The sequence below is a fragment of the Myotis yumanensis genome, unplaced genomic scaffold (assembly GCF_028538775.1).
Source record: "Myotis yumanensis isolate MYYU_CA2020_CCGP unplaced genomic scaffold, mMyoYum1.0.hap1 SCAF_19, whole genome shotgun sequence".
Classification (NCBI taxonomy): Eukaryota; Metazoa; Chordata; class Mammalia; order Chiroptera; family Vespertilionidae; genus Myotis; species Myotis yumanensis.
The window spans coordinates 13,148,997-13,161,928 of record NW_027223770.1 but is presented as its reverse complement, the minus strand read 5'-3'; the positions used below and the strand labels follow the sequence as shown (position 1 = coordinate 13,161,928).

The 12,932-nt window shown below is 51.7% G+C and overlaps 1 protein-coding gene across 4 annotated transcripts; it reads left to right on the top strand.

Moving 5' to 3' along the window:
• Positions 1-260: 260 nt before the first annotated feature.
• On the top strand, positions 261-12,547 carry ZNF74 (zinc finger protein 74). 4 transcript variants are annotated; one of them, XM_070399626.1, is made up of 5 exons: positions 261-704; positions 1,091-1,173; positions 5,116-5,242; positions 5,660-5,755; positions 7,500-12,547. In XM_070399626.1, exons 1-5 carry the CDS (start codon positions 671-673, stop codon positions 9,173-9,175), a joined length of 2,016 nt encoding a protein of 671 aa, XP_070255727.1. In that variant the 5' UTR covers positions 261-670; the 3' UTR covers positions 9,176-12,547. The 4 variants fall into 4 exon arrangements, with proteins under 4 accessions (XP_070255727.1, XP_070255726.1, XP_070255729.1 ...); XM_070399625.1 differs by having other exon boundaries at positions 5,657-5,755; XM_070399628.1 differs by lacking the exon at positions 1,091-1,173 and having other exon boundaries at positions 262-704; positions 5,657-5,755.
• The last annotated feature ends 385 nt before the right edge of the window (positions 12,548-12,932 follow it).

Sequence of the window (12,932 nt, the reverse complement as noted above, 5' to 3'; positions counted from 1 at the left end):
AAAAACGGCCAATGGAGGGCGGTGAGTGGGGCGGGGCCGGGGCGCATAGTTTCAGGCCCCGGAACTACATTGCCCAGAAGGCTGTGCTACACACTCGGAGGGCGGACGTCAGGGCTACTCTAGTGCCCCGACGCCCTCTGGGAAATGGAGTGCGCTGTCTGCGTGGTACGAAGGTTCTGGGGAACTGTAGTTCGCGTCCGGTCCGCGCAGGCGCACTTTCCCACGGCGGACGCCAGGCTGCTCCTTTGTGGTGGTCGTTGTCCTTTTGTGGGAGGCCGGTTGGCTCTCTCGCGTGTCCGTCCGTCGGTCAGTCTGTCCATCTGCCCCGGGGTCCGTTTGCCGGCCCCGCTCCGCGCCCACTGTCTCCAGGTGGCTGAGCCCCAGGCCTTCCTGGCCCCGCGCGCGGTGCCGGGAGGAGTGCGGCGCGGCGATGGGGTGTGAGCGTAGCCTGGGGTGCGACGCTTCTGCTAAGCCTGCCTGGCCCCGACCGCGGCGGAGCGCAGGGCCTGTGTGAAAGTGCAGCCGGGAGTGCGTGCGCGACCCCGCGGGGCTCCCCTACGGGCCGCTGTCCCTGAGCCCCAGGAGCAGGACCCGCTCCTCTGGGCCTGGCCGGGGGCCCAGGTGGCTGCAGAGCTGCTCACGCCTCCGGGGGACGCTGCCAAGGGCCACCATGGAGACCCCTGCCCCGAAGCCCCCGGAGACAGGTACAATCGGCTGTTTCGGTCAGTGGGCCTGTGGGTTTGCATTGAGGAGACTGACAGGTCAGGCTGGTTTCCCAGAGCACCAGCCGAGTCGGGCTGCTGCCTCCACCGCGCCCAGCCATGTGTTCCCACTGTCGAGCGTGCTGATGAGTGGAAGGAAATGGCAGTGTTTTCCTTCTTAACTCCAGCGTCTGAGGCTGAGTGGCAGAATTAACCCCCGATTCTGTATCAGGTTATGCCACGTACCGGGGCTCAATCCCCACCCCACCTGCGGGGGTGGCTCCTGAGCCTCTGATTGTCCTGGGCGCCAGGTGTGGAGTGGTTTTTAGCGCCGTCAGTGCACCCGGGGGCTGTGACTGAACAGCCCGTTACTCATTTCTCCTTCCCAGCTCTGTCCTCTCGGGACCTTGTTCTTCTCAAAGATAATCCAGAGGATAAATGGGGTCAGGGTCTCCTGGAAGCCAGGTCTGAGGTGAGTGGCTGTCTTTTCTTACTTCTGAACATCTTGGTTGGTTTGTTTGTTTTTCAATATATTTTTATTGATCTCAGAGAGGAAGAGAGCGGGAGAGATAGAAACAGTAATGATGAGAATCATTGATCGGCTGCCTCCTGCATGCCCCACACTGGGGATCGAGCCCACAACCCTGGCATGTGCCCTTGACCGGAATCAAACTGGGACCCTTCACTCCGCAGGCCCATGCTCTATTCATTGAGCCAAACTAACTAAGGCTGGTGATTTTGTTTTTGTTTTGGCTTTTTAACATCTTGTTCTTTATGAAGAGGGTTGGCAGGCTTCTTCAGGAAGCTCTGGGCTTGGGAACAGTTCCAGGTGATGCCCCAGGGGTGTCCAATGGGGGGGTCCGTTGCCCAGGACCCGCACACCCACACTGTGCCAGGAGCTCCAAAGAGTGGATTTAGCAGAGCTCCAGCAAGCAGGTCACATGAGATCACTTTGCTCACCTCCACATGAAGACCCAGGCGATGGTGGTGGTGGTTGGACCTGCTTGGGGGAGTTTTCTGGTATAAAATCTGGTGTGGGACAGCTAAAGGAAGGGCTGTGTTGCAGTGCTGGGGTAAGAGTGATGGTAGGGGGTGTGTCCCTGCGTGCTTTTCCTCGTACTGGGCCCTTGACATGGGGCCTCATGTAAAACCTGGATTTTAGAGGATCTGGGGGCTCAGCAAGGAATTGGCTCTGGGGCCACTTCTGCAGCTAAGCAGGACCCAGGTCCTTCTTTAGAGACCGGGTTTTGTTCTACCACCTACACTACCCCTACCCATCATAGTATTTAGAAGGATATGGTTGATAAGGAGAGTGGGGGGGAGTGAAAAGGTCTAGAACAGTGGTTCTCAACCTTGGCTGCACATTAGAATCACCTGGGATGAGTCCCAGAAACCAGGATTTTAAAAAGATTCCCAGGTGATTCTAATGTGCAGCCAAGGTTGAGAACCACTGCTCTAGAGCTGTGGTCAGCAAACTGCGGCTCGCGAGCTACATGCAGCTCTTTGGCCCCTTGAGTGTGGCTCTTCCACAAAATACCACGTGCGGGCGCGCATGTACAGTGCAATTGGAAACTTCATGGCCCGTGCACAGAAGTCGGTATTTTGTGGAAGAGCCACACTCAAGGGTCCAAGAGCCGCATGTGACTCGCGAGCCGCAGTTTGCTGACCACTGCTCTAGAAGATTGACTTCTTTAGGATTTTGTGATTCTGTTAACCTCCCACTTGAAAGAGGTGAGGTCTGATTACAGACAGGTAGAAATAGCTATCAAACACATATTGTGAGATGTGCCCAGCTTCTGTAATGTGTTGGAATGTTCTGTAATTCTGTAAAATACTCAAGAGACATGACAATCAAATGCAATACATGATTCTCAATGCCTCACAGATCCAAAAATTCCATCAAAGGCAGTTTGGGACAGTTGAGGAAATTTGGAAATGGATTGATTGTATCTTAGGTCATATTGTATCAATATTAATTTTTTGGGGTGTGATGTTGGCACTGTGATTGTGTAATAGAATATCCTTAGGAGATGCCAGACTGATGTGGCTCAGTGGTTAAGCGTTAACCCATGAACTAAGAAGTCACTGGTTCAGTTCCGGGTCAGGGCACATGCCTGGGTTGCAGGCTCAGTCCCATTGGGGGGGGGGGGGGGGGTAGTACAGGAGGTAGCGAATTGATGATGTTTCTCTCTCTCTCCATCCCTCTCTTTTCCTCTCTAAAAATCAATAAAGAGCCCTGACCGGTTTGGCTCAGTGGGTAGAGCGTGGGCCTGTGGACTGAAGGGTTCCGGGTTCGATTCCGGTCAAGGGCATGTACCTTGGCTGCGAGCGCATCCCCAGTGGGGGGTGTGCAGGAGGCAGCTGACCCATGTTTCTCTCTCATCAATGTTTCTAACTCTCTATCCCTCTCCCTTCCTCTCTGTAAAAAAATCAATAAAATATATATATTAAAAAAAAAAAATCAATAAAGGGGGAAATTTTTTTTTAAGAGAAGTTACTGGTTAGGGCAGTATGCTGATTTCTTAAGGTTGAATCTTGGATATTGATTTGACACTCTTCTCTCTGCATACAGCATTCATTGCTAGAAATTTCCCTCTAAGCACTACCTTAGGTACATCCCACAAATTTTATGTTGCATTTTTATTTTTAGTTCAAAATAGTTGTGATTTCTTCTTCAGCGGTGCATTTTTTAGTAGCATATTGTTTAGTTTCCAAACATTTGGGGGATTTTCCGATGTCTTTCTATGATGGATTTCTCATTTCATTCTGTGTTAGTCAGAAAAGGAACTTTGCATAATTTGAATTCTTTCAAATGTACTAAGACCTATTTTATTGCCCAGAATGTGGTTTATCTTGGTAAATGTTCTGTGTGCACTTGAATATGTTATTCTGCCCTGGCTGTGAAGCTCATTGGTTAGAGCATCATCCTGATCCATCAAGGTTGTGGATTCAATCCCTGTCAGGGCACCTACAAGAAAGCAGCCAACGAATGTGAAAATAAGTGGAACAACAAACCAATATTTCTCTCTTTCTCCCCCCCCCCCCATCACCTCTCTCTAAAATCAACAAATAAAGTAAAAAGTATAAGCCACTTTTATTTTTTTTACTTTTATTTTTTAAATATATTTTTATTGATTTCAGAGAGGAAGGGAGAGGGAGAGAGAGAGAAAAACATCAATGATGAGAGAGAACCATGGATCAGCTGACTCCTGCACGCCCCACACGGGATGGAGCCTGCAACCCAGGCATGTGCCCTGACCGGGAATCAAACCCGGGACCCTTCAGTCCGCAGGCCGACGCTTTATCCACTGAGCCAAACAGGCCAGGGCTTTAAGCCATTTTTAGAACTAAAGGTCAAACCACTGTGGCCCCAGAGGGGTCCCCACTTTTGCTGACTACCTGGTAAGCTCCTGGTAGGCGTGAGGCCTCTTCTCAAGGCTGACAGTCTGCGCCCCTCGCCTGACTTGGGTGCTGATGTGGATCCAGAGCTTCTCGGGGAGTCTGGTGCCCCCCCCTCACCCCCCCGGAGCTTGGCCCCACACCAGACACTCCCCAGCAAATGCTTAAAGGTGGGAACCAGACTTCCCTCCTTGATTTATTCTTCACTCTTATGTTTAACGTAACTACATCCCACATACACAGTAAGCCAGGCGGCCATGGCACCAGCATCTTGAAAAAGAGCAGTTAGTCTGCTGCCTGAGGGCAGAGCTGTGGCGGCTTTGAGAGCTTATTGTCTGACCCGGTGGGATGGGGGCGTGGAGCATGAGTGTGGAGACTGTTAGGGGCCACAGCTGGAGGCTCAGGGCGGATGAGGAGCCCCGGGTGGTAGAAGCCTAGGATTTGAGGGCTCGAGTACTGGTGGAGTCATTAGGGGCATTTGTGACACTTGGAACCTGAGTGACCGGCTTTGGAGGAGAGATGGGCCAGGACTCGGGCCTGGGAGGGCAGGGAGCAGAGGTCAATGGGAAGGAGGGAGGGGCAGGCAGGGCGGACATGGAATGGCTCCTTTGGTCTCAGGCTCGGAACTTGCTGATAAGCACAGGGTTTGCTTCCTTAGGGTCAGGGCCTTTGGCAGCGTGAGATTTGCACGGGGTTCTGGCTTCTTTGTGTTATTCTTTCAAGTTCTCTGAGTTTGACATTCTTACCCAGAACTCCTCACAGCAGCTTTCTGTCCGTCGTGGCAGGCACAGGGGCTGCCCAGTTAGCCGGGCCCTTCGGGTCCAGAAAGCTGGGTCCAGATGGCGATTCCTGGCCCAGCTGTGGTGTGTACGTGGGACTGTATGACAGATGGCGTCTAAGCACAACCTTCCAGGCTTGGGAGAGGGTCACCAAGGTTAACCCTAATTCCCTTGGAAGCAGGAACCCAGTCGGAATCCCTCCCGCCCTGGGTGACTGAGAATGTGTGTCATCCCAGGAATCGGTGACTTTCAGGGATGTGGCCGTAGACTTCACCCAGGAGGAGTGGGGGCAGCTGGACTCTCCTCAGAGGGCCCTGTACCGGGACGTGATGCTGGAGAACTACCAGAACCTTCTCGCCCTGGGTAAGAGGCTCCCGAGGCTCGGAGCCTGTGGTCTGGGCACACACCTCAGGTACTACTGAGTCCCCTTCCGCACCAGCCTGGCGTGGGGGGTGGGCTCTGTGGCCAACTGGCACCCATGCCTGGAGGTGTGGCTGGACACAGGCGAGCCAGAACGAGAGGGAGAGGGAGAGGGAGAGGGAGGATAGGGTCCTGGAAGCCCAACCTGCCCTGGACTTTCCAAGGGAGACAGGGATCGGGGGGATACCCATGGGTTCCTCAGAATGCATGCCTCAACTTGGGTTCCCATTCTGCGACCCCCATCCTCGGGGACAGCCATAGCTCTCAGTGCCAGCTCGTGCTGTTCGGGGGCTCTCCTGTCCTATCGCTGGTTCTGGAGAGAGAGCTGCAGCCCACATGCCGCTTCCCCCCCACAAGCAGGGCCTCCGGTCTGTAAGCCAGAAGTGATCTCCCATCTGGAACGAGGCGAAGAGCCATGGCAGGTGCCCAGAGAAGTCCCGGGAGGGGCTCTTCCAGGTGAGAGGGGGTGCAATGGAAGGATGTGGAGCCCCTGCCCCCAGCACCTCTCCTACCCCCTGATGTGGCCCTTCCATCACAGCCCTTTTCCTTCCACACACACATTGAGCACTGGCTGTGTGCCAGACACGGTGCTGGGAATATAGCAAGAAAACGGGCAAAGACATCTGTCTTCTGTTGGCAGGAAATAGCAGTAATTTTTTTTAAAATATATTTTATTGATTTCTTACAGAGAGGAAGGGAGAGGGATAGAGAGTTAGAAACATCGATGAGAAAGAAACATCGATCAGCTGCCTCCTGCACACCCCCCACTGGGGATGTGCCCGCAACCAAGGTACATGCCCTTGACCAGAATCGAACCTGGGACCCTTGAGTCCACAGGCCGACGCTCTATCCACTGAGCCAAACCAGTTAGGCAGTAATTTTTTTTTTTTTTTTTAATATATTTGTATTGATTTCAGAGAGGGAGTGGTGGGGGAGTTCTTTTTCTCCTCTGAAACAAGGGACATTTAAATTTTTCTTTTTTTTTTAGGGTATGAAGTAAGTGAGTCTCTTTTTTTAATTTATTAACTTGAGAAACATCAATTTATTGTTCCACCAATTTTTTTAATATATGTATTTTTATTGATTTCAGAGAGGAAGGGAGAGGGAGAGATAGAAATATCAATGATGAGAGAGAATTATTGGATCGGCTGCCTCCTGTACACCCCACACTGGGGATTGAGCCTGCAACCTGGGCATGTGCCCTGACCGGGAATTGAACCATGACCCCTGGTTCATAGGTCAACACTCAACCACTGAGCCACGCCAGCCAGGCTGTTGTTCCACTTATTGATGGATTCATTGCTTCTTGTAGGTGCCTGACCAGAATCGAACCCACAACCTTGGCATATTGGGACAAGACTCTAACCAACCAGCCAGGACGGGACATTTTAAATTTATGGTTTTTGGACTTGTATTTACCCCAGCCAGCACTGACCTGGTTCTGACACACAACAGTCTCTCAGTAGATGTTTCAATAAGTGAATCATAGCCCTAGCTGGTTGGCTCAGTGGATGGAGCATCAGCCTGTGGACTGAAGGGTCCCCGGTTTGATTCTGGTCAAGGGCACATGCCCGGGTTGTGGGCTTGATCCCTAGTGGCGGGTGTGCAGGAGGCGACCGATCAATGATTCTCTCTCATCACTGATGTTTCTATCTCGCTCTCCCTTCCTCTCTGAAATCAACAAAAAAATATATTTTTTAAAAAGTGAATCATAGCCAAGACCGGTTTGGCTCAGTGGATAAAGCGTCGGACTGCGGACTGAAGGGTCCCGGGTTCGATTCCGGTCAAGGGCATGTACCTGGGTTGCGGGCATGTCCCCCGTGGGAGATGTGCAGGAGGCAGCTGGTCGATGTTTCTCTCCCATCGATGTTTCTAACTGTCTGTCTCTCTCCCTTCCTCTCTGTAAAAAATCAATAAAATATATATATTAAAAAAAAAAAAAAAAAAGTGAATCATATCCATGACCCTTGACCCCCTGGCTCTTTTTGGAATTTCCTTTGGGGTCTCCTTTCCCTGTTTCTCCTCTGCCCGTCTCACCAACTAGTCTGCCTGTCTCACCCTGCATGTGCCCCTCCCACCTGTGCTCTTGAGCGCCCTCTGTCGGCCTCTGCTCTTTTCTATGCTTCTCTGCGCCTCCAGGCCCCAGTGCCAGTGCCACTCCTCGCCTGCTTACAGAAAACTGCGTTTCTGCTTCTTGCAGAGCGGGAGCCCCGGCCTGAGGTGAAGGAGCTGTGTCAGCAGCAGGGTAGCCACAAGGAAGAGCCAGCATGGGAGTCGGTGGTGGAGGGGCCGCTGAGGTCCTGTCTCCACAGCCTCGGCCCAGGCGATGGGTGGGCCTGGGAGGGCCCGGCGGCTGCTCTGTCGAGAGGTGAGGCTGTGCTCTGGAGGTTCGGGCCCCCCGGCTGTGGGGAGAGTTCCACAGAGGAGCAGCGGCAGGGACACGGGGCGTCTGCGGGGGCTTTGCCCCTCGGGTGCCCCCTCTCCACCCAGCAGAGCACAGGGACTCTCATTCCTGCAGAGCGAGGGTCTCCTCACAGACGCACCGAGAATCGCCAGTCCCAGGAGGCTGTCTCCCAGCACCCGAGGCTGTCACCGGGCACGGGGAGAAACGGCTGCCAGGCCAGTGAACACAGGAAGCCCCCAGCCCACAGGCCTCCGAGCGCGGGGGCCGGGGAGGGTCTCTTCGCGTGTGGCCAGTGCGGGAAGGCCTTCCACCAGCGCTCGTCCCTCAGCCTGCACCAGCGCTGGCACGCCCGGGAGAAGGCCTACAGGTGTAGTGAGTGCAGCAAGGCCTTCACCTGGAGGACCAACCTCCTCGAGCACCAGAGGATCCACACCGGCGAGAAGCCCTTCCTGTGCGGCGAGTGCGGCAAGGCCTTCAGCTGCCACTCGTCGCTGAACGTGCACCACCGGACACACACCGGCGAGCGGCCCTACAAGTGCACGGGCTGCGAGAAGGCCTTTAGCTGCAGCTCGCTGCTCAGCATGCACCGCAGGGTGCACACCGGGGAGAAGCCCTACAAGTGCGGCGAGTGCGGGAAGGCCTTCAACCAGAGGACGCACCTGACCCGGCACCACCGGATCCACACGGGGGAGAAGCCGTACAAGTGCGGCGAGTGCGGGAAGGCCTTCACGTGCCACTCGTCCCTGACCGTGCACGAGAAAATCCACAACGGCGACAAGCCCTTCAAATGCAGCGACTGCGCGAAGGCCTTCAATAACCGCTCGCGCCTCACCCTCCACCAGAGGATCCACACGGGCGAGAAGCCCTTCAAGTGCGGGGACTGCGGGAAGGGCTTCATCTGCCACTCCTACCTGGTCGTGCACCAGCGGATCCACAGCGGGGAGAAGCCCTTCAAGTGCAACGAGTGTGGGAAAGCCTTCAGCTCCCACTCCTACCTCATCGTGCACCAGCGGGTCCACACAGGCGAGAAGCCGTTCGACTGCAGTCGGTGCTGGAAGGCCTTCAGCTGCCAGTCGTCCCTCATCGTGCACCAGCGGATCCACACGGGCGAGAAGCCCTATAAGTGCGGCCAGTGCGGCCGGGCATTCAGCCAGAATCACTGTCTCATTAAACACCAGAAAACCCACTCTGGGGAGAAGCCGTTTAAATGTAACGAATGTGGCGAAGCTTTCAGCTGGAGCACCCACCTCGCTGAGCACCAGAGGACACACCGAGAAGAGAAGCCCTTTGCCATCCAGCTCAACAAGCATCTGCTGAGCACGTACTGTGTTCCCAGCGGCCTGCTGGGTGCCGGCGGCGTGGGTGTGAGCGGCTTGGACCCTGTAAACTCACTGGACGTGGCAGAGCTCCTGTGTGTGGTTCAGCCCTCCGCCAGCAGGAACTTGCCCCTGGGCAGCAAACCTGGGAAGTAACCTGTTGTGCTTGTCACCTGGCCGCTTCCCCGGGGAACGGGGAGCACGGGGACTCCTGTATGTGCCGCAGCAGACACGCTCCCAGGAGCGGCCTCCCTCCCGGAGAAGGGATGCTCTGTGGGAGTGGGGTCGATGTCCCAGGGTCCTGCTTCCTCTGGTGGGTTTGGGAGTCACTGACCAGGGATTAGATCTTTCCTGCAGATAAAAGGTCTGTCAATCATGTCCTCAGGCTCCTGGCATGACTTAGATCAAGAATTTCATCTGTGGACTGATATTTAGAATAACAGGAAGAATTTTTTAAGCCAGAATTATGAACAGTAGTGCCTCCAAGCAAACATTATTGTATTGCTGGCGAGGAGGATACTCTTGGAGGCGGGAGTCTGGGGAAAAGCGGGTTTCCTGGACTCACCTCACAAGTGGCTCCACCCAGAGTCCTTCGTTAGAGGCCGCACCCACGTCCCCGAAGCACAGTCAGCTTCAGACGTGCCGGCCCCGCACCTGGGCACCGGGTCCACAGTGGCAGGCGGAGCCCGTGGGTCAGGGAGGGTGGGTGCAGTGTCCGGATAGAGGGGCCTATAAGTGCACCTTCCCGCCAGGCTGGGGCTGCCTGCGCGGCCTCCCCTCACACCACGAGGCTCAGCTCACCAGTGCCACCCCGAGGGAGAAGCCCCTCCCCGGAGACCATCCCCACATTCCCTGCAGGGACAGGAGGACGGTGTTCATCTGGAATTAACGTTCTTTCTACTCAGTTCTCAGCAAGTACAAGAGGCCTTCTCCGTGATAATACTTGACATTTGTGTAGAGCACTCTAGTTTATGAAATGCTTTTTCTTATACTTTCTAAATTATGGAGGCAAGATAACCACATTTCAGAGAATGTGGAATAAATGAGAGAAAACACCCATAATTCTTAATAAAGCTGCATTTCGCACTTTGATACATTATTTCTGTTTTCATCACTTTAAATGTAGTAGATATGTCATTTTAATCCCCCCCCTCCACCCCCGCTTAGCTGCATAGAATTTTTTTCCAAGTGACTGCACTGTCTGTGGAGTCAGAATTCTAAGTGGAAGCATAGTATTCTATTAGATATTCTTTTGTTGGCTGTTGAGGTTATTTCTATTTTTTTCACTATTATAAATCATTCTTCATGGAGCATTTTTGGGTTATACTTTAGCATTTTTGTAGAGTAGATTTCTAGAAGTGAAATTTTTTAGATAAAGGAAATGTGTAGCTTAAGGAATCATCTCAGGATGTTTTTGGTTGTGTGTTTGCGAAGTAATACGTTTCCTTACCAAGGATCCAATCAGTAGGAACGTCCTTGCCCATCATCTGGACGCAGGCACTGGTCAAAGTGGACGCCCGGACGGTCTTTGTTCAGGGCACAGTGACGACACAGCGATGAACCTGGGCACCTGTGCGCCATCGCCTGCCTCCGAGTGTCTGTGAGCTGGCCTGGCGTCGTGCGGTCCCCGGGGACACCTGGCAGTCAGGGGCCCTTCTCCGAGACAAATAGGAAAAGTTCTACATCACATCTGCATCCGGAAAACACAAATAACAGTCTAGGCTTGATTCATGATTATCATCCTAATTTTTCTCTTTCTCTTTAAAAGAAACAAAACCTTCTTCATGGGTCGTGGGCCCTGTGTCTACTGGGTGCCCTGAAGTGCCAGTTGTTCAGTATATGGGCACCATAGCAAGCGCACGATCGCCTCACTTGTCGTATTTGGCATTTTGATACATTACAATGTTATTCATTTTTTTCTACCTTCTCCCCCTTTCATATGAATTGTTTATTCCTATCTTTTGTCCACTATCCCATTCTTTGTTTTTTAATATATAAATATATACACACTCGTATAGTATATATCACCTTAGCACATACATTTTCTATCTTTGTTACTGCATTTTTTTATGTACAGAGGTTTTAAAATTCTGTGTAGATTTTTTTCCTTTCTGTTTCTCTTTGGCTCTTAGAAAGCCTCTTAAGTCTATTTTTGGTTCAGTATTTTATATTTAGCTTCTAACCCTCTGTCTATTTGGGATATAAAATTTAAGGTCCCTGCATCGTTGTTGAATTGCATTCCTCACCGTTCATAGGCCTGTCTTTCCTTTGATTGTAGCTCCATGCTTCACTTGAACATCCACATCTTCAGCAGCTTTTAAAAGATCTTGTTTTCTCTGTTCCTCCAGGTGAGCCAGGTATCATTTTCTCAGAACTTAACTTCTTCATTCCCCTGCATATGTCATTGGGATTTTGATTAGAATTGACTAGTTTGTGAAAAATGAAGTTCCATGTAATACGGTCTCCACATACAAGAATGTGGTAGATCACGTCATTCAGATCTACCTCTAACCATCAGAGATTTTACAGTTTTCTACAGAAGTGTTCTCACATTTATTCTTAAGTTCATTCTGATTTTGTGGGGTTTGTAAATTAGGTATTTTTGTTATAAGATATATAGGACCACTGTTGATTATATATATCTTATTGTGTATTTATTTTATACGTAACAACTTTACTGAGTTACCCTAAGGCAGCGGTTCTCAACCTGTGGGTTGCGACCCCTTTGGCGGCCTAACGACCCTTTCACAGGGGTCGCCTAAGACCATCCTGCATATCAGATATTTACATGACAATTCACAACAGTAGCAACATTACAGTTATGAAGTAGCAACGAAAATAATTTTATGCTTGGGTCACAACATGAGGAACTGTATTTAAAGGGCCAGAAGGTTGAGAACCACTGCTCTAAGGTCTCTAACAGCTTCTCAGTTTATTGGGTTTTCTAGGTTAACAGTCGTATCAGTTGGAAATAAAAAGCTTGCCTCTCCTTTCCATATAGGGAGCCTTTTATTTCATTTTTTCTTAAAACCCACATTGGGCTGGGGCTGGGTGGCTCAGTTGGTTAGAGCGTCGTCCCAATACACCAAGGTTGTGGGTTCCATCCCTGGTCAGGGCTCATACAAGAATCGAACAATAAATGCATAAAAAAGTGGAACAACAAATGCTGTTTCTCTATCAAATCAATTTTAAGAATACAAAAAACTGCCCTAACCGGTTTGGCTCAGTGGATAGCGCATCGGTCTGCGGACTGAAGGGTCCCAGGTTCGATTCCAGTCAAGGGCATGTACCTTGGTTGCGGACACATCCCCAGTAGGGGGTGTGCAGGAGGCAGCTGATCGATGTTTCTCTCTCATCAATGTTTCTGACTCTATATCACTCTCCTTCTCTGTAAAAAATCAATAAAATATATATTTTTAAAAAACTTGAAGAAAAAACACACGCACATTGGCCAGCACTTCCAGAGCATCACTGTGTTGGGGACAGTGGTCATCTGAGGTAGATGTGCGTCCATCAGAACATCTGGCCTCTAAGACGCAGCTGTAGCTGGGGTGGGCGCACGGCCCCGTTCTGTCCCATGAGGCTCCAGTGGAGGTCTGCCAGGGATGAAGAAAAAGCCTCTGCTTTCCTGATAGAAATATTATTCCTTCCTCCCTCCTGCCTGGAACCTGGATGCAGTGCCCAGAGGTGTGGTAGTCATTTTGCAACCATGAGACGATAGAAGCCACACGTGGTGAAATGGAAAACTAACAGGATCCTAGGCCTTGGATGAAATTTTTGAGCAACTGTTTCAGCACCGACATTCAGCTCCCTGAGCTCTTGCCGCGTAAGAAAAAGAAACGGCCTCAGTCAGCACAGCTGCTGCCCTCCTCACTGGCACAGCACCCGGTGTTCATTCTGACCTGAGGGAAAC

Bases quoted from the DNA above. Each gene is read 5' to 3' on its own strand.
- ZNF74 (XM_070399625.1), top strand. From the start codon at position 671: ATGGAGACCCCTGCCCCGAAGCCCCCGGAGACAG. The intron at 1,174-5,115 runs GTGAGTGGCTGT...GTGTCATCCCAG, and splicing joins TCCTGGAAGCCAGGTCTGAG to GAATCGGTGACTTTCAGGGA. The intron at 5,756-7,499 runs GTGAGAGGGGGT...TGCTTCTTGCAG, and splicing joins CCCGGGAGGGGCTCTTCCAG to AGCGGGAGCCCCGGCCTGAG.